General features: G+C 33.1%; 2 protein-coding genes across 10 annotated transcripts; one reads left to right on the forward strand and one right to left on the reverse strand.

Annotated features, from left to right (window-relative positions):
- The first annotated feature begins 681 nt into the window (after positions 1-681).
- On the forward strand, positions 682-17,405 carry LOC126841136 (E3 ubiquitin-protein ligase UBR5). Of its 9 annotated transcripts, none has more exons than XM_050577442.1 (43): positions 682-925; positions 2,471-2,815; positions 2,880-3,257; positions 3,320-3,549; positions 3,624-3,859; positions 3,936-4,207; positions 4,375-4,526; positions 4,608-4,862; positions 4,963-5,073; positions 5,138-5,325; positions 5,393-5,510; positions 5,575-5,729; positions 5,811-6,084; positions 6,167-6,280; positions 7,167-7,298; positions 7,362-7,629; positions 7,740-8,089; positions 8,514-8,761; positions 8,870-9,108; positions 9,196-9,317; positions 9,397-9,638; positions 9,706-9,866; positions 9,943-10,117; positions 10,186-10,330; positions 10,422-10,770; positions 10,835-10,929; positions 11,352-11,674; positions 11,739-11,925; positions 12,118-12,377; positions 12,470-12,746; positions 12,973-13,077; positions 13,540-13,659; positions 13,720-13,847; positions 13,932-14,017; positions 14,099-14,315; positions 14,408-14,596; positions 14,658-14,960; positions 15,051-15,258; positions 15,330-15,540; positions 15,878-16,084; positions 16,151-16,298; positions 16,374-16,607; positions 16,680-17,405. In XM_050577442.1, the coding sequence occupies exons 1-43, from the start codon at positions 864-866 to the stop codon at positions 16,890-16,892; spliced, it is 8,832 nt and encodes a 2,943-aa protein (XP_050433399.1). In that variant the 5' UTR covers positions 682-863; the 3' UTR covers positions 16,893-17,405. The 9 variants fall into 9 exon arrangements, with proteins under 9 accessions (XP_050433399.1, XP_050433401.1, XP_050433406.1 ...); XM_050577444.1 differs by having other exon boundaries at positions 13,723-13,847; XM_050577449.1 differs by having other exon boundaries at positions 9,424-9,638.
- An 827-nt stretch (positions 17,406-18,232) lies between these two features.
- On the reverse strand, positions 18,233-19,375 carry LOC126840716 (uracil-DNA glycosylase-like). The gene is made up of 2 exons (XM_050576629.1): positions 18,719-19,375; positions 18,233-18,304 (listed from the first exon to the last, which is right to left on the reverse strand). The coding sequence occupies exons 1-2, from the start codon at positions 19,373-19,375 to the stop codon at positions 18,233-18,235; spliced, it is 729 nt and encodes a 242-aa protein (XP_050432586.1).
- Between the last annotated feature and the right edge of the window lie 4,115 nt (positions 19,376-23,490).

Genomic DNA, 23,490 nt, shown 5'->3' on the forward strand with positions numbered 1-23,490 from the left:
AAGATGAAAATAATTTTTTTCGTTAAAAGCACTTAAAATATACTTACATTTTATTTAAAACTTACCATGACCAATCTAAATAGTAAATAGTACTATTATTTTAATTATTTTTGATATTTATAAATTGACCGTTACCAAGTTGAGGGTTAAGTGGTGAGATTTAGTTGTTTTATAAAAATTAGATATAAATCTTAGTTGACATTTTTATAATTACCGAGGTAATAAATTGGCTAATTATATAAAGCTTTTATGCGTAAAAGGAGATTATAGATTTAAATATAATATCGCCGGACGAGAAGTAGTCCGGTCGACTCGTTTATTTGATGTAAAGTCTATGCAGCATAGACAGATGTACGAATTAATGATTTTTTAAATAAGCGAGTCATAACCCTAAACACGAACAGAGGTGGGAAACTTCAAACTTCTCTTACTTCTGCCGTTGCCCCACGATGTAGAGAAGATATCTTCTCTACATCGTGCGTTGCCCGTTAAAGGGTTAATAATCCGGTACTTTATTTTGTTTAATCAAAAAAAAAAATGTTTGTAACCATGGTATAAAATATATATAATCACTGGCTACCACCGGTGACCATATTCTACTAGCGGCATGGTTGTTGTCGGTGTCTCTCCCACCACCGTCTCATAGTCGGCACCCCCCTCGTCGTGATCATCAAAAATGGCGATAGCATATCTCGTTCATTGAACGTGTGTGCGCTGTGCATGTTTCAGTAAATATAATTTTTTGTTTGCCGATAGTTATTTTATGTGATATTTTAACGTCAAGAAAACTTGCAAGCAACGTGGTGTTCAAACAACCATTTGTGTTGATGAATACCTCCAGATCGTTTTCTGGATAACAACAAATGTCGTCCTTGCAGTTTATTGTGCATCCAGCTCCTGGAACGGACGATCAATTAAATGACAGGCACGTATATCACCCTTCTCAGTCTTGTATCTGGTCCTGCACATAGGCTTTAGGCAGCAGTCGATTACCGTGTGATACAATGTTAACATATCAAATTATTAATAACGACTTCACTGTCCTCACCCGACGACCACGGGTGGTTTTATTCAACATGCTTGTGTGTGAAGATTTTCCTGGGTGTGGTATGATGTATTGTGAAAAATACTTTGTTGATTCTTTATCCTAGACTTGCACTTCTAATAAAAGTCTAATAACCTATTACTTAATTATAACCATAATTACCCAGATTACCTATAAAATAGATCAATTTTATTTTTAAATAAATTATTAAATTTTAACATGTATATATATATTTATGTATATATAATTGCAACTAACTAAATGATTAATGTGGGTTTTTAGTAATAAAAAAATATATAAATATATTAATTGTAATATGTTAATTAGTTGTTTTTAGACAATGTTTTATTATAGATTTTAAATCTAATTACATCAATATGACATCCTTTTATTTTCGTTCCAACAGTGTAAAGAAGTAAAATGCTGGCTGTAGAGTTAAAATCATTCAAATTTGAATTTTCTCAACAAAAAAAAATTGTTTAGCCAAATAAAAGACATTTCTACTTATTTTAGCTATAGTTTGTATATATGTTCCTATCTTAATTAAAAATTTGAACTTAAAATCTGAAAAGTTAAAACTTAACGTCCATCCTTATTGGTCTATTGGAAAGGTGAATGTGTTTAACTACCTTGTCTTGCTCTAGAAATTGGTTATCTTGTGAGAACCAATTTTGAGTATATTTGAGGAGAGTAAATTGAAGTAGATGCTAGTATTTTGTTTTTAGATTGATCATCTGAAAAAAGTAACATATGTTGCTACCGTATGTTTTTTTTATGCATAAGTTCAAATAAATTATAAATTATATTACTTAATACTAGTAATATTTTTATTTTATCCATGTCTGATCTGTTTAATATTCCTGTCCATATTTTTCTAAAAAAAATGTATGGAAGGTTTAGGTGAACTTTTTTGTAGTACTGACCAACCATCACACTATTCATTATTATTGGTTCAATAAAAAACGTGTGTGGTGTAAAATTGAAACTAGTTAAAAGTAAGTGGTCGTCTGATTTTTTGCCGCTTTAACGAACACCTAATGTATTATGGTTTATAAGATCCGGATGTATTTTTAACGGTTTGATAAAAAACAGATAATGTGGCGGAAGTCTTATATGGAACTAGTTTGTACTATGTACTTTAAACTAAGAAATTATGTTAAAGATTTCATATCTATCTAAAGATACCTAACCTTATCAAACAATAAATGCATTTTATACTAAACTCTTTGTTGTTTGATTCTGTTATTGAAAAAAACAGCTCCAACAAGATACATCAATATTCCAGTTATTGTTTTTAAAGTAAAGGATACCAAAAAAAAGCAATGTTTTATATAATTCAACTAGATTAGGAAAACAAATTACACTTGAAAATTTAATAATAATCGTAAATATTTAGACGACTAATTTTATTATTTTTTATTACAGATTTAAAGAAATTTCTGAACGTCTTAACCGAAACAGTTCGGGGAACGCTTCTTGGCTACCTAGTATCAAGTCTCCTATCAAACAAATAGTAGTTGGACCACACCACATTGGTTTATTGTTTGAAGATGGCAGAGTGGCACGTGTTGCATTCTCTGTACTTGCAGATAGGTTGGATTTGTCCAGAGCCACTGGAGATTCAAACAAATTGCCCTCGAAAACTAGCAGCGGAGGTGGTGGCGGTGGTGGTGGTGGTACGGGCGGAGGTGGAAGTTTGAGTTCTGCAACTCGTCACCTAACTAGGCGAGCTCGAATCATGAGGTCTGGTACATTTCGTGGAACTTCAAGGTGAATATTAAAAAATTATAAATTATAATTTTACTATACCTAAAACAATTTAATTAATTGATAGGTCTTCCGGAAGTGGTGTAATAATGAGTAGCAGCTCATCAAGTGGACGTCCAGTTATGCCAGCGCAATTTGTGCCAGAAGAGCTAGTTGCACAAGCACAGGTTGTGTTACAAGGCAAAAGTCGTAACTTGATAATACGGGAATTGCAACGAACAAATTTGGATGTAAATTTAGCTGTTAACAATCTTTTATCCCGCGACGACGAGGAAGGAGACGGAGAAGGTGGTGACGATGTAGGTGGTCCAGGCGGAGATTCCTATGTTCCAGAAGACTTAATGTCTCTGTTGGATGGCGGCGGCTTTCATTCTGATCATTCTGTTATAATTGATGCTGATGCAATTTTCTCAGAAGATATGTTTTCGTATTCTTCATCTAGAAGGTAAATGTAGTATTTTGTATTACATTTTTATTCAGCTTATAGGCTATCTACATTGGTTTTAGACCCGTATATACATTTCGTAGGAGTGGAGCTAGGCGGTTAGGTGATCGTGATCGTGTTAACAACAGCGCTAGTGACAGTACTTCTAATGATCGTAATTTGGGACCGAATGATAGAGACAGTTTCACAAGGTGGAGGGATCGTCATTGCTATGGACAACAACAACACAGACAGAGACAACATCAGTGGTTGGAAGGAGCATTACGAGATTCGGCATGGGACAAAGATACAGGTATTTAATTTATTTTGATAATAATATTAGGAGTATTTTGTTGTAATATATATTTGAATAATTTTTCTTTATAGACTCTAAAAAGAAAGAATCTAACGTTGGAGCTTTTGAATTTTCTGCAGACTCCAAAAAGAAAGATAATAATATTGGAAACCCTTTATGGCTATCTGACGAAATAGAATATTGGCCTGAACCGTTTGTTAAATTTGTTCAAATCGCTGCTATTCATTCAGAACTAATTGCACTTTCAGCTAGTGGACAACTTTATCAATGGAAATGGGATGATGCTGACCCGTATAAAACATTAGATGTAATTTTCAAAAAAAATACTTACTAAAAAAGTACTATATTTAATTATTTTTAATCAATTTATCCTGTTCTTATAGAATAATGTGCATCATCCGAAAACATGCGCTCTTGGCCTGAACAATGAAAAAATAGTTCTTCTCTCCGGGACTATTATACGAGTGTCCGTTGTCACAGAATCAAACAAAGTAGCTACGTGGATGGACGAAAGTCTTACACACGCTGCTACTGCTGCTAAACTTGAACACCCCGCACAATTGTATTCGGAATTTGTAGTAGACCATATAATTTCTATTCACACTTGTCCACTCTATACATTGGCCCGTTTAGAAAGTGGAGCTCTTTATTGGTGGTAAGTTCCGATTTATGATGTTGCAGTATATTTTACAATTTACAACTAATTAATTACTTACATCATTTTACCTCTTTACGTTACATTTGAAAAAATAAATCAAAATTTCAAATTTGTTAAATAATTTTATAACATTTTTTACTGGTATTTATAAAAAAAAATTTTAGGGGAGTGTTGCCGTTTAATCAGAGGCGTAAAATTTGGGATAAATATCGAACTAAAGCTAGAAAACAAAAAACAAGCAATTTAAATTCCGATATTATAGTTGGCAGTCAAGTCTGTATGAAAAATAGCCCTCTTTATCAACCCGGTGCTATAGGTATGTTTAAAAATGATGTACCGAGTTCTTAATTTTAAGAATTGACATTATTTAATAAAAAAAAAAAAATTCTTTACATAGGTATTACATTATACGGCGGTGAACCCAAAATCGGACAACTATTGAATTCGGCTTGGACATATGCTGATGTTTGCAGATTTCAAATTTTGACTCCTCCACAAATTTTCCAAGCACAAAATATTAACAGTAATGCTTCTAAATCTAGCACTCCAGTTGATAAAAGTAAAGAGACTGCTGACAGAATTGACATGCCGCCACCCCCCTCTCCAGCGTCTAGTACATGCAGTGATACTGGGAGCACTGTTCAAAGTTCTAGTGAGTTTTTAGAGATGCTTTGTTTATATATCATAATTGTGAAGTAAAAAAACCATTAAATATGTCTAAATATTGTTTTTATTTTTTTTTTTTTATGTAGAGAGAACTAAAAGAGTGACTATGAAGGGTCCAGAAGATGACAAAAATTTGGAAGAAGATTGGCCGTTGAAAGATGTTGTGTTTGTTGAAGATCAAAAAAGTTTACCTATTGGTATGTAGTTTGAGAATTTATATATATATATATGACATTTAATGTGAAATAAATTGTGTTGCAGGCCGGGTTGTTCACGTGGATGGTTCATATGCCGCAGTGAAATTCCCATGTGCGTCAAAAGACCTTGTTTCAGGAATCTTTCCAAAAGATAAAGATAGCGCAGCACCGGCTAGTGATGATGTCGTGACAAATATAATTAAAATGTTGGACCAACATGAAGTTCGATTAATGAAGAAAGACGATTTACAAGTAAATGCAGTGCTAATTAACTACTTAAAACTATATGTTGTTATTAATAAAACATTGGTTTGTCTAGGTATGTAAAGTAGCTGTTGCTAGTAAAGTACCTGATTGTTTTCAAAGAACCCCAAGAAGAATAAATATACCAACTGACAATGGAAATCAAATTTTGACATTGACAATTGACGGACAAGGTAATATAAAAAATTTTTATCAAAAATTGTATTTTAAAAAATTGGTATTAACATTTGTTTGTAGGAATTCATGCGATTGTTAAAAACGGCCCTAAAATAAGTTACGTTAAGTTCAATGTTACTAGCGGCAAAATAGAACAAGATAGTCCGTTCCCAGTTGATTCTACTGCTTTAATAGGACTAAGCCCTGACAACATGCAGATACTATGCACTGCTGAGGTATATAATTTGCTGATTTGGTAAATAAATAATAAATGGATTTTTTTTTTTAACTTAAATTTGTTTGTTTTTTTTTTTCAGAGTAAAGATAACATATGTATACTACGTGATGGTAATCGAACTATTTATCCCTTGGCAAAAGACAGCACTGATTCAATGCGAGAACCCCAATGGCTAGATTTAGGTCCAGTGCGATGCATTGGTATTGGATCCCATACTGTCATGTCTCCATACGTTAAAACTACTACCGCCATAATAGTTTTAGATGTTGAACAACAAATATTAATGTCACGAGTATTAAAGTCAAACTTGGAATCCGTTAAATTGTTAGTACAACAGTTGTCTGTTGAAAATGGTATGTAAAAACAAATTATACTATGTGAAAAAATAAGGGAACACTTTTAAAAATATGATTTGTATTGGTTTTTTTTTACTAGACAATGGAGAACTGTTATCCCAAATTTTGGCAGAACGTTGCGACGGTAATAGAAATCTTTTGCATGCATGTGTATCTGTATGTGCACCCGTCTCGAATAAAGAACATGATAATGGTAAAGTACTATATTATATATATTTTTAATATCTAAGTATTGACACCCTCAACGAAGAAGGGCATTGCTTGATTTGTACTACATTTTAAGATAACAAGTTTAGTTAGGTAGACAATTTTACATTTTTTAAAGTGTATATATGTTATATGGCTGGGGGTAAGGTACTAAAAATTATCCGAAATGTAATGATAGATCTCACACTCGGCGGCTGCGGAGATTAGAGATAAGAGATTAGAAATAAAATAGAGAAATGTATTTAAGATAACAAATTAGAGATAATGTATTAAAAATGAGAGATTAGAGATAAAATGTCTCCCGTGGTGTCGGACTTTTGGCCAACAACATTTTTTTTTAAAAATCAGAAAAATAGAAATGTAGGTATACTTAAATTGACATTTACTCGGGTCATAAGACATATGTATCCGCTTGTAGTGTGGTACTTTGTTTTAACTATTTTTTTTTCTCATTCCTTTTATTACAATGTTCCTGTGAGAAAAGTATTTTTTCATTCTTGGTAAGATCTTAAAGATAATTTTCTAAAAAAAAAATTCACAACTTTCAATATTTTATTGTAATAACGACCTTTTTGAAGAAAAAGAGTGATTATCATATCGTCTTCATCATAATAAATAAATAAATAAATATAAAATCGATTTCGGAGGCAAAATTTAATGGAAATGTATGCCTTTTTGTGGCGGGCATCGATATAATTTATTTGTGTATAAACATTTAAGCTCCCAAAACTCGTACTTGTCAACAACTAAATCAAACTTAATCCATAAACATAAGACAAATTATTTCTGTTCAAAGGCCTGATATTTTTGTATATTTATTTATTTTAATGTTTCATTTTGAATATATTTTTTTATTAAAATTTTTGTCTTAGAAGGAGAAAATGTATCCAACCAATCGAATGCCAGTGTGGATACTTTAAATGTAATTCAAAAAGCATTTGGTGTCCGATCGTCATTTAGCTTGAGAGAAATGATGCGACGCGCATCAGCTGCTGTTAGATCAAGTATGCTTTGTGATTTTTTTCCCCTGACAAGTTTTTTGTAAATTTATTTTTACTAACCATCAGGTACTACAAATAATTCATCAGATTCTGAACCAATGGAAATGGCTGAAGATGCTCAGTTACCCTTAAGGGAAGCTCCAGAACCTTGGCAAGAACCAGTAAACGCAACTACCCAGCCACCTACCACTTTACCTATTGAGGACGACGCAATTCCCTCTACTCCAGCTGTTAATCCAACAACAGAAAGGCGCAATAACGCTCTGGCCATATTACGATTACTATGTGAATCCAATGTTTTGTCTCCATATCTATTAGATCTATTAACGGCTAAGTGAGTTGAATCTTACTAACGACTAATGTTGGATATATTCTAGTTCACTTTGATTAGATAATTTTAAATACATGTGTTGTAATTAAATTTGTTCTTTTTAAATTTTTCAGAGATGCTCAAGGATTAACTCCATTTATGTTAGCCATTACAATCAGAGCTTATCCAGCTGCGTTAATATTACTTGATACTATTCACCGTGTTGTTGCTAAAGTGGTTATACCTCCTGAAATGCCAGGTACATCTGTCAATGATCAAGAACACGCTATTAAAAATGTAATGAATGCATGGAGATCTTCTAGCGCCGGAACTAGTCCAAGTTCTACAAACAGTAAAGTCGCCACTGACGTCAGTCAACCCGTGTCCTTATTTAAAAACTCTTCAGCTAGCAATCCTGAAACAACTTACCAATGGTCATCTCCTGGACTTTCACAACAACAACAACCTAATGATTTTTCTAAAGGTGATCTTAATAACTAAAGATTTTAAAAAATGCCCCAGTATTTTGGGATGGTGAGGTCATTAGTTTTGTGTTAGTAAAAAGATGAAATAAAAATCAGATTTTAGATGTCAAGTATGTTAGTAGCTGCGTTATTTAGTATTTTGGAGGGTTTTCTGAATAAAAAATGTATTTTTAAAATTAGCAACATATGTATAACTTGTTTTATGTACAAGTTCTGATCTGTTGACTTGCTACATGAAGAAACTATCTTGTCGCTTAAAAAAACACTGGGTCTAGGCCCAAAAAAAAAATTAAAATAAGGTTGTAAAAAAAATACCTTCTCGTTTTTGCATTGAAGCTAAAACAACATAATATTTATTGTCTCATTTCATATTCTAAACTTAAATTATTTCTTAATCGTTTGTATTTTATATTATTTTTTCAGGATTTTTCACCATTCCGCCGCCGCCGCCACCACCGCTTCCATTGACGTCTCTTTATAAGACACACGTGTGGTACACCGATAGATCCATGTACATCGAAAACGATAAGGAAAAGATAATCAAAGCTAAAGAAGTCTTAGCTTCAATGATATATCCAACTGGATCGAACCCCGATTACTGTCCATTACATGTACTATGTTGTAACGACACGTGTAGTTTCACCTGGACTGGAGCAGAACATATTAATCAGGTACAAAACAATAATGCAGTATTTTAATATATGTTATAATATATTATTTTACAATTAAGTGTATTTTATTATCATTCAATGATATATTGTTTTGTGATTTTGTTTAAGGATATATTTGAATGCCGTACATGTGGGTTGACAGGATCGTTGTGTTGTTGCACAGAATGTGCTAGAGTTTGCCATCGTGGCCACGATTGCAAATTGAAAAGAACTTCACCAACTGCATATTGTGACTGTTGGGAAAAATGCCGTTGCAAAGCACTCGTGCAAGGTCATCAAGTGTCTAGATTTCAACTTTTAAATAGATTAATAAATGAAACCGATCTAGTTACTCACTATAATTCAAGGTATGGGTTTCTTTAAAAAAGAAGAAATTATTTTATATGTTTATTATAAATGAGCTATATTTTTTACATACCCTACTAATTATTTAGAGGAGAAAGCATTTTGTTGTTCTTGGTACAAACTGTTGGACGGCAGACAAACGAACAACGTCAATATAACAGATCGTCAAGACAGCGAGCTACTTCGCGGAAAACTCCTTCATCAGATATCGGTATGGTTTATACTACAATTTTGTCTAAATTAGATAGTTGTATGTCATTGTTTTTTTTTTTTTTGAAAACTTTTTAAAGAAATGGATATGCCTGATCATGATTTAGAGCCACCACGTTTTAGTCGAAAAGCATTAGAAAGATTACTAAATGATTGGCCTGCGGTTAAAGCTATGATAATGTCTGGAGTGAAAAACGATGTCGAATGCAAACCAGCAGATCAACAGTATTTAAAAAATCAATCGGGTACTACATTTTTAGATAAGTTTATGCACTGTTTACTTTTCAAATGCAATGCCGAAGTATTGGCCAGCTCAAATTTGGTAATTTATTTATTTTCAATTGATATATTGTTGAACTTGTTATTATAGTATTATGTATTGGTTTTAGATGGTCGATGCTATAGTTTCAACAATTGTTAAGGAGCTCCATAATCCAATGTCTAGTTCTGCTGAAGTAAATTTGATAGCGAGACGTTTCATTAGGTCTGTAATACGAGTGTTTGTTGTTTATAGCGTTGAACTGGCACCCCAAAATAACAAACGACGCATGTAAGTGTAATTTTCATTATAATTTGTAACGTTATTATCAATTAAATCAATTAAATACTTGAATATTTTGTTTTAGGCTCGGCAATTTGTCTTCCCCGTTTGCTCGTGCTAGACGGATATTCCAATCATTAATGAAACTTTCGGTGGAGGAACTTTGTGAAACCGCCGAAAGCTTAATTGCACCAGTTCGTCTTGGTGTAGCCAGACCTACCGCTCCATTTACTTTATCCAATTCAAATCCAGACCAATCAGTAATGCAGACATTTTATAGCACTTCAGTTATTATTTACTAATTTGATAATTTTTTTCTTCTTTTTAGTCTTACGAAGAAATATTTTTTGTTGAACCAATGGCACCAAACACTATAAATGCATCTGACCAAATAGAAAATGCTAGCGATCGTGGACAATCTCAAAATGATCAACCTCAAATTGATATAGAATTGGAAGACGAAATGGCTGATAGTAAGTACTTAGAAGTTTATTATAGTTTTAGTAGAGTGGGATTTTAAATAGTTAATACATTAATTATATTATATTGTGAATAATTTATTAGATAATGACGGCGATGGAAGTGATGCAGAAGACGTTATGGGTAACGGTCTTGACAATCGCGGCGATTTAGGACCAAATAGTATCCCAGATTCAAATCAACAAGGCGCAGTTGATCCAGAATCTGATACAGAAGATATGCTAGTTGAAACAGATTCAGACTCTGATCAAAGTAACCAAGACGGAGGTGGTCAAAGAAGTGTTCAGACTGGAGCTACTGCTGGATCAGATACCGATGACGAATCTGGAGAGTCCACTCAACAAGAAGACGGCGAAGAATCTGAAGCTGGTGAAACAGATGAACTGGACACAGAAGAATTTTTAGTGTCGGAAGATCAGTTAGAAAGAAGAGCGTAAGTGTATCTAGATTACTTATTCATGTTATGTTTATAATCGTTAATTAATTTGCATTTACAGCACTACTACAACTCAAGGACATAGAACTAATTTAGCTCCTCAGTCGATGCAATGGGCTATCAGAAACCGAGATCCAGCTACACGAACCGCAACTGGTAAACATTATAGTACTAATTTTTAAATTCAGTTAATTCTAAATATTTGTTTATATCCAAACAAATTGTAACTGGATGATAAAAAGTTAATAAAAATCAGTGTTTAGAAATGTTCGCTCAAAAAGTGATGTCATTCTTCCAAAGCATTCATTTAATTGACAATATTCACAATATGGCTGCTACTTTTTTAGTAAGACATTTTACTCGAGAAAGCAGGAGTTATTTTGCTATTAATTATTTATCAATATAGTTGTCGTCATACTAATTTATTTGCTTAGGGGTGAAACTAAAAATACAATTTTTTAATTCAAACATTTATGCACTCAGAGTCGAATTGTTGACAAAAATAGAATGCGTTTTTTCAAACACTGATAAATATTTGTTTGAATATAATTGGTCTTTAATCTTAATTAAATTTTTAGGCTTTAGAGTTGCTTCAGGGAATTCACTAGTATTCATTGATCCATCATCGTTGAGACGTTCAGCTGTTGCTGCAGTTAGTAATAGTGCAAATAATTCTGGCAGTGGAAGCAATAACGCAGCAGCTGCAGCTGCTGCCGCAGTTGCTTCTGCTGCAGCTGGTCTTAACGATTCAATCACAATGGCGACTACCGCTTCAAGTTTAGCTAGAGCGTTTGCTGTAGTTATTAGACAAATCGCAGACTTATTAGTAACATCTATTAACGACCCACCAGCTTTGCCAATACCTGTACGTATCTCGGCTCAAGATACATACAACTTGCAGGTAATGTTATAATTTTTTTTTTAGAAATAATTTTTATTATAAAATTTGTTCGTGTTTTTTTTAGACAATAATTGAAAAATCTTTGAAACCAACTTGGGATTGGTTAATGGCAATTATGGATTCAACCGAAGCTCAACTTAGATTTGGTGCTTCGCTTACTCAAACATCTGATCCACAACATCCCAGACACCCGTTACATCCGTCTACTATTGCCAATACTCCATTATCTCCTCCAGCTTCTTCAGGCATAGGTAATTTTTTTCTTTACTTTTATATGTATTTCTAATATTTCATAATCTGGTGGAAAATTCTTTTTTTCAAAAATCAAGTTTATTTGTCAATTGTTTTTAGATAATGTCCAAGCTTGAAATATACTCTGTTCTTATTCCGAACAGAGTATAGTTAATGTTTTTTTTTTAATAATATTGAATTAAAAATTTTAGGTACAAGCAATAGCAATAATCCTGCGATAGAACCTCGTCGTGAGTTTATATCTTATTGTTTGTCACTCATGCGAGCTCATAGTAATGAACATGGAGATTCGTTACCCGTGCTTGATGTTTCGTCTTTGAAACATGTTGCTTATGTTCTGGATGCTCTTGTATATTACATGCGGGCCGATACAGCTGCTGTTAATTGTCAAGCGATAACTCCATCAATACTTTCCGAAGTTATTGAAGCCGAGGGATGGAATATAGACCCGGTAAATACATTTTTTTTTATTTATGATTGACGTATTTGATCATAACCAAACATTAATGCTTTATAATTTTTATTGGACAAATAATGTTTCAGGATGAAAATGACAACGAAGAAAATGATGAAGAAATTAACAGTTCTGTGACTAATATGAATCAGTCGTCTAATCTGAGGTTTGTTGATTTGGATTCAGGAGTTAGAGGTCGGCGACATGCCTTTTTCCAAAGATCAGATTCAACGTTATGTTTGGGATGTCCTCCACCAGACCCTTTTGAAACGCCTATGACTCAAGCAATGCCTCTAGCGGATCAACCACAATTATTACAGCCAAACGCTAGAAAAGAAGACATGTTCGGTTCTCCAAAATTAACAGGTAAAACCAACAAATAAAATATAATAAATAAACAATTGTAAGAAAGAAAAATAGTGGAGGGGAAAATGATTAGCTTAGATTTATATTATAAATAATTTCACATCTGTTATGCCTACGTCAAACATCAATGGTCATAATACTTAAAAAGTACACTAAATAGGAATTGTAATTTTGGATTATTAAAATTTATATCATTTTGGTGTTACTAAACTAATTGATTTTGTAGCACCGTTAGATGGTTCGTCAGAAGGCGGTCTGCCGTCAAGGCTTAGTTTGTCTGGTCGTAGCGATAATGGAAGTGAACAATTGCCTAAAGAACGTGAAAGAAAAAGTATGTATATTGATATAGAATTTATTACATGAATTGCTTTTGTTTTTAGTCGAATAATAATTTACATTCGATCAAATATCTAAAATTGTTTTAATTATAATAGATTCTTGGTACACTTTATAAATCTAATTAGAAAAATTATTTAAATTTTGTATTAGTTTCCAAAGTAATAAGCGTGCTTTTTCTTGTCTGTTTTTAATGCAGTAAATATATTTTATTTGTGTGTTAATTTTGGTTGTCTTTTATTATTTATGATTTTTGTTAAGTCTGGTTTCATAGAGTTTTTTGGTAGTTTTGTTATGAATGAGAAGATTCTGATGAGTGTTGTGACATCTGTGACGATCTTCGTTATTGCCTGATTTTTACTACCTGTATAATTTATTGTGTCTTACGATCATTAGAGCGTGCTGTGTGCTAAATTATATATTGCAAATTACTTAACCACAAATAAAATTATTTTAGGATATGATACTGAGCCAGAAGATCTTTCGGTAAGACCAAAAATAGTTGAGCAGTTAAATGAAATTGCTTCTGTGTATGGTAGTGGCGATGACTCTGAAAGCTCTCAACCAATTCCTGATTGTAAGATGAAATTGTAATTTTATTTTTGTGTACATACTTATTTAATCGTATTTTGTATAGCAGCTGAAATAAAACGAAGTCGAGATGTAATTATAGTTCCGACTACTGCCTATCCAATGGACACCGTATCGCCTGTACTTAAAAGTGTCATTGTACGTGCTCCTTCAGGCAGTACTCCATCTACTTCGGTAAGATATAATTGTTCAAAATAATCATTGCTACTTTATGAACGAAAATAATTAAAAATAATACATTAATATATTGTTATTCAGGGTACATCACAAGCAAAACCTTCTTCTGAAATGAACGAAGACAGTCGTAACTCCAATACCGAAAATATAAAACCAATATTGAACAAGTAAAGTTTAACACTTAAATGTTTGATATGTTTTGCTATTTTATATTTTAATGTAACTTTTTTTTTTTTTTTGCATTAAAGGGGAAGTCGTTTAGGTGAAAGTGTGTCACATGATCTGTTGTTGGGTCGTTGGCGGTTAACTTTGGATTTATTCGGTCGTGTATTCATGGAAGATGTCGGCTTGGAACCCGGATCAGTTGTGTCGGAACTCGGAGGTTTTCCTGTTAAAGAAGCTAAATTTCGTAGGGACATGGAAAAATTAAGGAATCAACAAAACCGAGATTTAACATTGTCAAAAGTAAATTTATTAAATTTTTTTCTTCTATGTTATATTTAAAATCTTAACTAAAATACAAATTAAAACTTATCAAACATTTTAAAATCTTTCAGTTAGAACGTGATCGCAGTCAATTGATTTTAATGACTTTCAAAGAATTGAACAATCAGTATAATTCGTACCATCGTAGAACATCTAGTACTCAACCATGTCTAGCCGTAAATAGAGTAAAAGTAACATTCAAGGACGAGCCTGGGGAAGGCTCCGGCGTTGCTAGATCATTTTACACTGCATTGGCTGAAGTAAAATATATATAAAAAGCTTAATATTGAAATATATAATTATATTTAATCATGATTGTAGGCTCTTTTATCAAGTGAAAAATTACCAAATCTTGAATCGGTACAAGTTGGCGGTCGATATTCTCAATACACCGTCCTTCAGCGTCTTAGGAATCGTGAACGTACAGAGTCCCCACGGATTAGACATGCCCCGCTATCACCTCGAGTACCATCCAGACGTTCTGAACGCAGCGATCGTGAACAACGCCGAACGCTGTCAGTGGACGCTCGTTCATTTGTTCCTAATTCCGGCACATCGGATGTAAATCCTAATGCCCACCTTACTCCTCATCAACAACAACTTGGGGAACGACTTTATCCCAAGGTGTGATGTCAATGCTTTCACTTAAAACTCATAATAAACATAATTGTATTAAGTAATAACAACATGTTTTATTGATGGAAATAATTTTAGGTTGTTCAAATTAGACCGAGCTTGGCAAGTAAAATCACTGGAATGCTTTTGGAGTTATCGCCTGCCCAACTGTTAACTTTGTTGGCATCGGAAGAAACTCTAAGAATACGTGTAAACGAAGCTATTTCGTTACTTATGCAAACTGTTGAGATTCCATCACTAGTAGATATTCCTCATCCTCTACCACCGGCTGATAGTTTACTTGGTAGTTAGTTTAAATATTCTTTTTAAATACAATAATTTGTCTTTTTATCTTATGTATATTATATTCTATTGTAGAAGATGTTGACTTGTTCCTAAGTTTATCTGAACAACATGGCTCGAAAACTGCAACGCCCGCAAAAGAAAATGTAACAGAAGAAAATACTGCTGAAGAAACGTTAGATGACAATATGCCATTGTTTTATTGCCCCGGAAAACAAGGATTCTATTCGCCGCGCCAAGGAAAAGCGTCATATGAGCGCTTGAATGCTTTTAGAAACACCGGAAGGTAAGCTTAATAATCATCTATGCTATACAAAATACAAATGGCTGTCTAGTGAGGTTGTAGAGTTGTTATAACTTATTGTGATAAAACATAGAAAACTATTAAATATAAATAATTTGTTTACACATATAAATGTGTTAATTATACATAAGTTGAAAAAAGTGTATGTGCATTTTCAGAGGGTATTTCATAGTTATGAAGAAGATGGGTTATGGAATATACTATCTAATAAAGAACGAAACGCTTACTAATAAGATTACATAATATAACCTCAACCAAAATAAATGTTTAGCCCTGAATAATAGTAGTAGATTATTTTAACCTTGATTTCGTTTTGCAGGTTGATTGGACTTTGTCTTCTACAAAACGAATTATGCCCAATGTACTTCAATCGGCACGTTCTCAAAGTGATTTTGGGTAGAACTATTAGATTCCACGACTTGGCGTTCTTCGATCCTGTTATGTACGAAAGCCTGAGGCAACTCGTATTGGACGCAGAGTCTAAAGACAAAGAGTCTTTGTTCTCGGCATTGGATTTAAACTTTAGGTAAGGGGAGAATACTTAACTACACTTGCTACGAACAAATTATAATTTAATCATACATTTTTTCAGTATTGATCTTAGTCAAGAAGAAGGAGGTGGTAGTGTAGAATTAGTAAATTGTGGCGTGGACATTGAAGTAACACCCAACAATGTTTATGACTACGTTCGAAGATACGCTGAGTTTAGGATGTTTAAAACTCAAGACAAAGCATTCCTCGTATGTTGACAAATTTACTCAATTTTTTTTTTTTATCATGAAGTATCAACAAATTATTTTGTAACGGTTTTGCAGGCCTTAAGATCTGGTGTGTTTGATGTGATTCCGGAGAGTTCGTTGGATGGCTTGACTGCAGAAGATTTACGATTGTTGTTGAATGGCGTCGGTGATATAAACGTTCCACTATTGATCTCTTATACGAGCTTCAATGACGAGTCCGGTCTTGCCACCAGCGACAGACAGATAAAATTTAAACGTTGGCTTTGGTCCATAGTCGACAAGATGACCCCTTCGGAACGTCAAGATTTGGTAAGCTTAAAAAAAATTGCCTTGTGCCTTTTTAAAGAATTAAAAAGTGAATTTATTTTTTTATTTTTCCAGGTTTATTTCTGGACTGGTTCGCCTGCACTGCCTGCTTCTGAAGAAGGCTTCCAACCGATGCCCAGTGTCACAATGCGCCCTGCCGATGATTCACATTTACCGACGGCCAACACTTGCATATCCAGATTGTACATACCACTTTACAGCAGTCGTTCCATACTCCGACACAAGCTATTAATTGCCATAAAGACTAAACATTTTGGATTTGTTTGAATTTTTAGTTTGTTATATAAAATTTACACAAAAGAAAATACTCTATAAAAAAAAAAAATTATATTTAAAAAAAATTTTGACCAGTTAAAAGAATCATGATTTATTGTTTTTAACTTCAAATTCCAAATGTATTTATTATTTTCGTGGTTGGTTATTTTTCGATAATATTTTCCTTTTTTTTTCTGCCCCAGTTAATAGATTTAAAAACAAAATTCCCCTCATGTTATGTTGAAGTGACGTTTAAATTTGAAAATTGGGTAAAATTACGATTGATCCGAAAAAATATTTTATCGGTCATTTTATATTGTATGGTGCGACGACACCCAATGATAATAATATGTATTCTACGCTCATATTTTCTCGGAATGAAAAAAATGTATGTAATATTATGACTTTGTTATTTGTTAGTGCTTTATATAAACAATTTATGCCTTATGTTTTATTAAGAACACGTTTTTATCGGATTATTTTTCTCGAATGTAATGTAAAATAAAAAATAAATCTTTTATTCAATCGTATTATAATTATTTTTAATTTTATTATAACAATAAAAATAAGGGTCATGATATTAGTGTGGTGCCATAGCAAAAAAAATGAGATTTTAAAATACGTCTGTATTATGGTTACCATTGGTAAAATGGGCGGTTACAATAAAAAGTTTAAAAATGAAGCCGTTTTTATCAATTTTTTATTGTATAATGATAAAACTAGTACACACATAAAGTAGTAGTAGGTAAAAATAAAATAATAAAATAGTCATTTTACAGTCTTTGGTTGTATGGAAACGAGTCGTTAAAACAAATTAATTGGCACACTTAAGAAACTACACAATATAATATGCTTAACTATAATACGAGTACATTACTAATTACTTAATAAATAAATTACGATAAAATTAATAGGAAATTTAAAAAAAATATATTTCTCACAGTACCTAAATTAAATATAATTTAAATTTTTAGTTAAAATACAATACTAATGGTGTTCTCACCGTATGTAACACAAACATATTCTATAACAAAATGCACTATTGAACTATTACTAAGTTCACGGTTTACATATACTTAACACTAAGCAGTGCTAGAAATTAATTTAATGAAAGGCCAAATGTAGCTTTTTTAAAAGTATTTTTCAAACAGCCAAACCACATTTTTTAAAGGTATTAAAAATTCTATCTAAAAACTGCCAAAAGTAGTGATCAAATTATGAAATCATGGCAGACGGAAAACCAATTTATAAGCTTGAAATGCTCTACCAAAGAAAATGGCTGAAGTAGTTCTGATGTTGGCCCATTTGTTGATCGACTTATTAACGATGGTTAGGTTAGGTCAAACTGAAATTCAATCGCAAGGTGTTGTAAGTAAAGTTCCTTTATGCATGACAGCATCTTCTTTGTGTGCAATTGATTTGAACTGCATGCATAATACACAAGAAATTAATGAAGTTTAAAGATATATAAAATAATCAAACGGTTAACTCATCCAAATCAATGTTAGGTTAGGTTAAGTTCCAAATTCCAAAACTATTTTTACACCAGGACATAGAGGGAGAACCCCTCCATGAATACATACCACATACCTGCTCGTACCTACTCGTATTATGTGCGCCACTGAATCAACGTACATTTACACTTTTTAATACTGAAAACAATAACTTTTTTTTTTCGTCGCCCAATCGATTTTGCTGACGTTCCACATATTTAATATTCGGTTGACCTTTAAAAAATGGCCGTCGTTTGCTTCGGAAAAAGTATTTCTAAAATAACGATCGGCCACGGGAGACGGATGTCGAGATATAAGTACTGTGTGGAGCCTACTATTTATTACCGGATACCTGGTAACCGAGCCGTCGTGAGCATACAGGTGTCTGGCCAGGGACGCGGCATGGTATCCCCACAGGAGAAATATCAGGGGCCGTTGCAACACGTTCAAAGCATATCCGCACGCTGACCGGATGATGGCTTCGGTCAGTGCGGTCCAGCCCAGATGCCGGTGCGACTTGGGCCTCGTCCCGCTCGTCATGGCGGTGTCCAAGAGCAGTATGCCCTGTCTGGCCCAGTTGTCCAAATTGGTATGGCCCAAGTTGACGTGGCGCCCGCACTGTTGGCGCACGGCGTCGAATATGCGCGACAGACTGGGCGTCAAATAACCCCATTTGGTTGAGAAAGCCAACCCGTCGGCCACCGATCCGTTCGGGTGATTGGTCACGTACGGGTCTTGTCTGACGACCACTACTTTTAGCTTGTCCAGCGGTGTCCGGTAAGTCCACGACCAAATGGCCTCGGCCGTGTCCGGATTGACCGAACGGAATCTCGTCTGTCCGTCGGCGTCGCGGTAACTACGCTTGGACAAGAAACGATCGATGCGCCTGAGCGTCGACTCGTTTCTGTAAAAAATTGTTCTCAACACGTTGTAAAACCAATTTTTTTCAGTCACTTGGACAAACGGGAAAAGCGTAGGATATTCCTCGACAAATTGTTCCATTTTCGGAGTTGTGCCTAAATTTAATTTTTTTATTCTGTTGTAATGTCTGCTTAAGTCTGTGGCCTTTGGAGACTTAGAACACAAAAGTTCAAGAAGGAAGTTGGAAGTTTTTAAATAAAATGAATACTTTCAATCACAAAAATAAAGTAAGATATGTATTATAACAAGCATAAAGTTAGTACACAAACAGTAAAAATGAGTGTTTTGTTTCAGGTATATCATAGATAATACGCAGCCAGAACACTTCTGAATTACTATGGCGGAGCAGCTCGTATTTACGCAAAATGGCCATCCGGGTCGAGTGGAAGGAGTCTTTCGCATCCCCGCATCGATGACCTTTTTCCAGTTGTGCAACCGCTAATCCTTGAGTCTGGGTTGTTGGTGAATGGCTAAGCTGTCTACTGTTAATTGCGGAACATTGTCGGATAGATGATTTATACAATATTTAATGTGTTTATTTACGTGTTTTCACAATCTCTAGTTGTACAAAGTATATGATTTCTTATAGTTGCATAAATAAATTGGTTTTTACAATTTATAATTGGATTTTACAATTTATGACGTTGTTTACCTTTTGGTTACGTACAAAGTAGAGAAAAAACCCATTTAGGTCGTGCATTAAATGTTATTAATATTCAAGGAGAAATCGGTTTGTCGTAAAGCTTAGCTAATTACAGTAATCCATTACACTGTTAAATCTGTAACATACAATAATAATCGATAGGTAATATAGTAGACGATTGTAAAGTCTATGGCCTTTGAAGACTTTGAACACAAAGGTTGAAGATGGAATTTGGATGTTTTAAAATAAAAGAATACTTTCAATAACAAAGATATGGTAAGCTATGTATTTTCACAAGCATAAATTCAATACACAAACAGTATAACGAGTGTCTTGTTGCAGGTATGTTGAGCATAACACAGCCAGGACACTTCTGCCTCTGCCCTGCAGATCGGCTGGTATTTACGCAAAATTGCCATCCGGGTGAAATGGAAGGAGTCATTGGCATCCCCGCATTGAGTGACCTTTTGGCATTGTGCAATCTTCAATCCGTGGAGTCCGGTTCGAAGATGATTTGGCAAGCTGTCCACTGTAATTCGCGGAACATTGTCGGATACATATAATTTATACAATATTTAATGTGTTTTTGCGCATTTTCGCAATCTCCAGTTGTACAAAGTATACGGTTTCTTAGTATTTGTATAAATAAACTGAATTTATAATTTACATTTATAGTGTTGTTAACCTTTTGGTTACATACAAAGTAGAGAGAAACCCATTTAGGTTGTACATAAAATATTATTAATATTCAAGGAGAAATCGGCTATTTGTGCAAACCTAAGCTAATTTTAGCAAGCCTTAACACGATACATTAGGTGTATAAGTTGATTAATATGTAAATGTTTTGGGCGTTTTCCTCGATTTTAAAGGAAAATGGGTAAACTTTTTACATTTTTCGGCAAAGTATATTTGTACGGGCAAAACAAAATCTCTATTGTAAAAATATTAACGGCGATCACTTGGTGGTTTTTTAAAAATTAGGATAACTACTACTAATACAATATTATATTTTACATTTCACTGATTCACATAATGGTTTGTTAATATTACAAATTGTTGATTTTAATACCATAATACAATGTAATGTTTATACGTATATATATATATTTTTTTTTAATTTCTTATCATAAATAAATGTTTACCGAGAACTGGTCAAATGACCGGCCATGAGTGTCTGAACCCACAAAAACAGTCGACGTAAGCCAAAAATTGTATTATCCTGTCGGCTGTCACACGCGTGTACAGAGTGGACAATAGACATTAATTTTCTCTTAAAATAATTACAACTTTGTAGTAGTTTTAGTTTATTTTATTTTACAATACTATAGACACTATTAACATTTTCTTATAAAACATTTGAAAACAAAAAAAAATCTATAATAACAAATTTCAACAGAGTATAAACATTATAAAAGTTGTATGCGTACAAATCAAGGATTGGAGCTTTTTTAGGAGTGCTAATTTTGAGTCTGGGGGTGCTAAAGTCCCCTTAGTACCCCCCTAGTTGCGCCTTTGCCCCGTCGATAACCCTGTCACCGTTACTGTGTTTGAATAGGTATAGGTAGATAAGGTCCGGTTATCTATCATTACCCCAAAACATCTCATTGTGTCTGGTTATTGGTGTCTCGCCTATCGAACAATGCGAACATGGATTTGAATTTTATGGGCTACTGGAATTTGGAAAACCGAAGTCATATTACCTATGATAATCATAAAAGGAAATGTAATATGCAAAGGCATACGAACAAATAGATGAAAATTAAAACGTCGAACGCTAGCAGATTTTTAAAACATTTTTTTTTACATATTAATGGAATTAAATTCATATGTTCCCCATTAAAAAAAAAACGAGATCCATACTTGTTTTACGTATAAGGAATGATGGTAAAAAATTTTCAGCGTATTGATAAATACAGTAAAATATGTACCAACAAATATTAGTACTCCTTTAATCAAAAACACTACCCGATATATTTGTTTATAAAATAAAACCTAAGTGGGGAAAGGTAAATTGTTAATTTTGATAAAATGTATTTTAAATTGGTCAGTAGTAACTATGCGCAGGTAATGTAATATTTATTACATCAAATTCGAATTTCCTTTTAAATAGATATTTTTAATTTGTATTGATATGGTAGTAAAATTTTCACTTACTTATTATAGCAGTATTCTGAAGTTATTGGTCGTGTTGTATTTTTTATTTATTTATTTATAAATTATTTCATAAATAGTTTTACAAAAACTAATTAAAAATAATTACAATACAACTTAAACTAAAATGTTGTAGTATTTTTTTTTATACTTTTATTGTGTTACTTTATCCTGTTTATTAAGAAAGAAAAAAAGCTCGATTTAAAGTACAATATCTGACACTAATTGGATTGCATCTCATTTGTATATGGCTTGCTACAGTCTACAGAAAAACCATATTGCAAGTCGTATAGGAAAATGAGATGAACCAGAAAGACTGGCGGCTGCGCCGATGGTAATTGACTTTTCATTAACTCTGTTCCGAGTGATCCCCACCATTTACGATTGTTTCTGATGATCTCCTACTTATAAAACGACTTGAAAAAATGGTCTGTACTTCCTACATACCCCCTCCCCTATACCACCACGGGGTTAATATCGATAGAAAGAGAAGAATAGAAAGGTTGGGGATCGCGTTGAATAAAAATTGAAAAGACATGGAATAATGAGATTTAATTAAAACTAAATTTAGCGATTCAAATTTAAATGTACAATATATGAAATTCAAGTATGTATTTAACAAGTCGATTATTTTAAATAGAACTATTATTAAGCATGTTACAAAAAAAGAAATTATGTTAACGAAGCTTGAACGATTTACTTTTAAAATTATGAGCATTGACGTCTTTTTCAAAAAAATGAATGACCTTAATTAAGTTTTGGCTTATAACTTTAAAAGAAAGTTCGACCACCAAAATCTGACTTCATCTTCGTTTTTAACGTTAAGAATTTGTGTATTATTTTCCTATTGCTATTATTATTATTGTTATGTATACCTACGTATATGTAATTTTTAAATAAAAGTCAACCTGTTGGGGGCTGGTTGACATAGGTAAAATCAGGGGGAGGGAGATATAGCCCACTCCATCCATACTTATATATTTCAAACATTTTGTATGGTGAAAATTTCACATTCAACGATTTTGAGTTCGATTCCTGTTGAGAACTTATTTTTAAACAGATAATAATCCCACCCGGCCTCTATAGTCTTCCCATATATATAACATTAATTTATGTAAATTTGAGGATTACAATTTAAATCGGTAGTCATGTGCATACACATTTATTAGTACATGACCTATGCTTAATATTGTGTTTATGCTTTATTAAAAAATGTATTAAATGATATTTTATACGAAAAAAAGTATTTTATTTTTATTATAACAGTTGTACTTTAATTAAATGTAAATAAAAAGAAAAAAAGAAAGGAAAACGTTGCGAAAAAAAAATGCATTGGCCGCCCAGGTTTGAGCCGGAATGTCATGTGTTCAGAGGCCAGAGCACCCATTTACGGTTTGGCTCC

Source organism: Adelges cooleyi, unplaced genomic scaffold (genome assembly GCF_023614345.1).
Source record: "Adelges cooleyi isolate 19-005CV unplaced genomic scaffold, UGA_ACOO_1.1 ACOO_flye_CR_arks_rails_tigmint_CR_PRNA_376, whole genome shotgun sequence".
In the NCBI taxonomy this organism is placed as follows: Eukaryota; Metazoa; Arthropoda; class Insecta; order Hemiptera; family Adelgidae; genus Adelges; species Adelges cooleyi.

Bases quoted from the DNA above. Each gene is read 5' to 3' on its own strand.
- LOC126841136 (XM_050577442.1), top strand. From the start codon at position 864: ATGTCGTCCTTGCAGTTTATTGTGCATCCAGCTCCTGGAACGGACGAT. The intron at 7,630-7,739 runs GTGAGTTGAATC...TAAATTTTTCAG, and splicing joins TTAGATCTATTAACGGCTAA to AGATGCTCAAGGATTAACTC. The intron at 14,597-14,657 runs GTAAAATATATA...TCATGATTGTAG, and splicing joins TTTACACTGCATTGGCTGAA to GCTCTTTTATCAAGTGAAAA.
- LOC126840716 (XM_050576629.1), bottom strand. From the start codon at position 19,375: ATGGAACAATTTGTCGAGGAATATCCTACGCTTTTCCCGTTTGTCCAA. The intron at 18,305-18,718 runs GTAATAAATAGT...TTATGCATGCAG, and splicing joins GCTCGGTTACCAGGTATCCG to TTCAAATCAATTGCACACAA.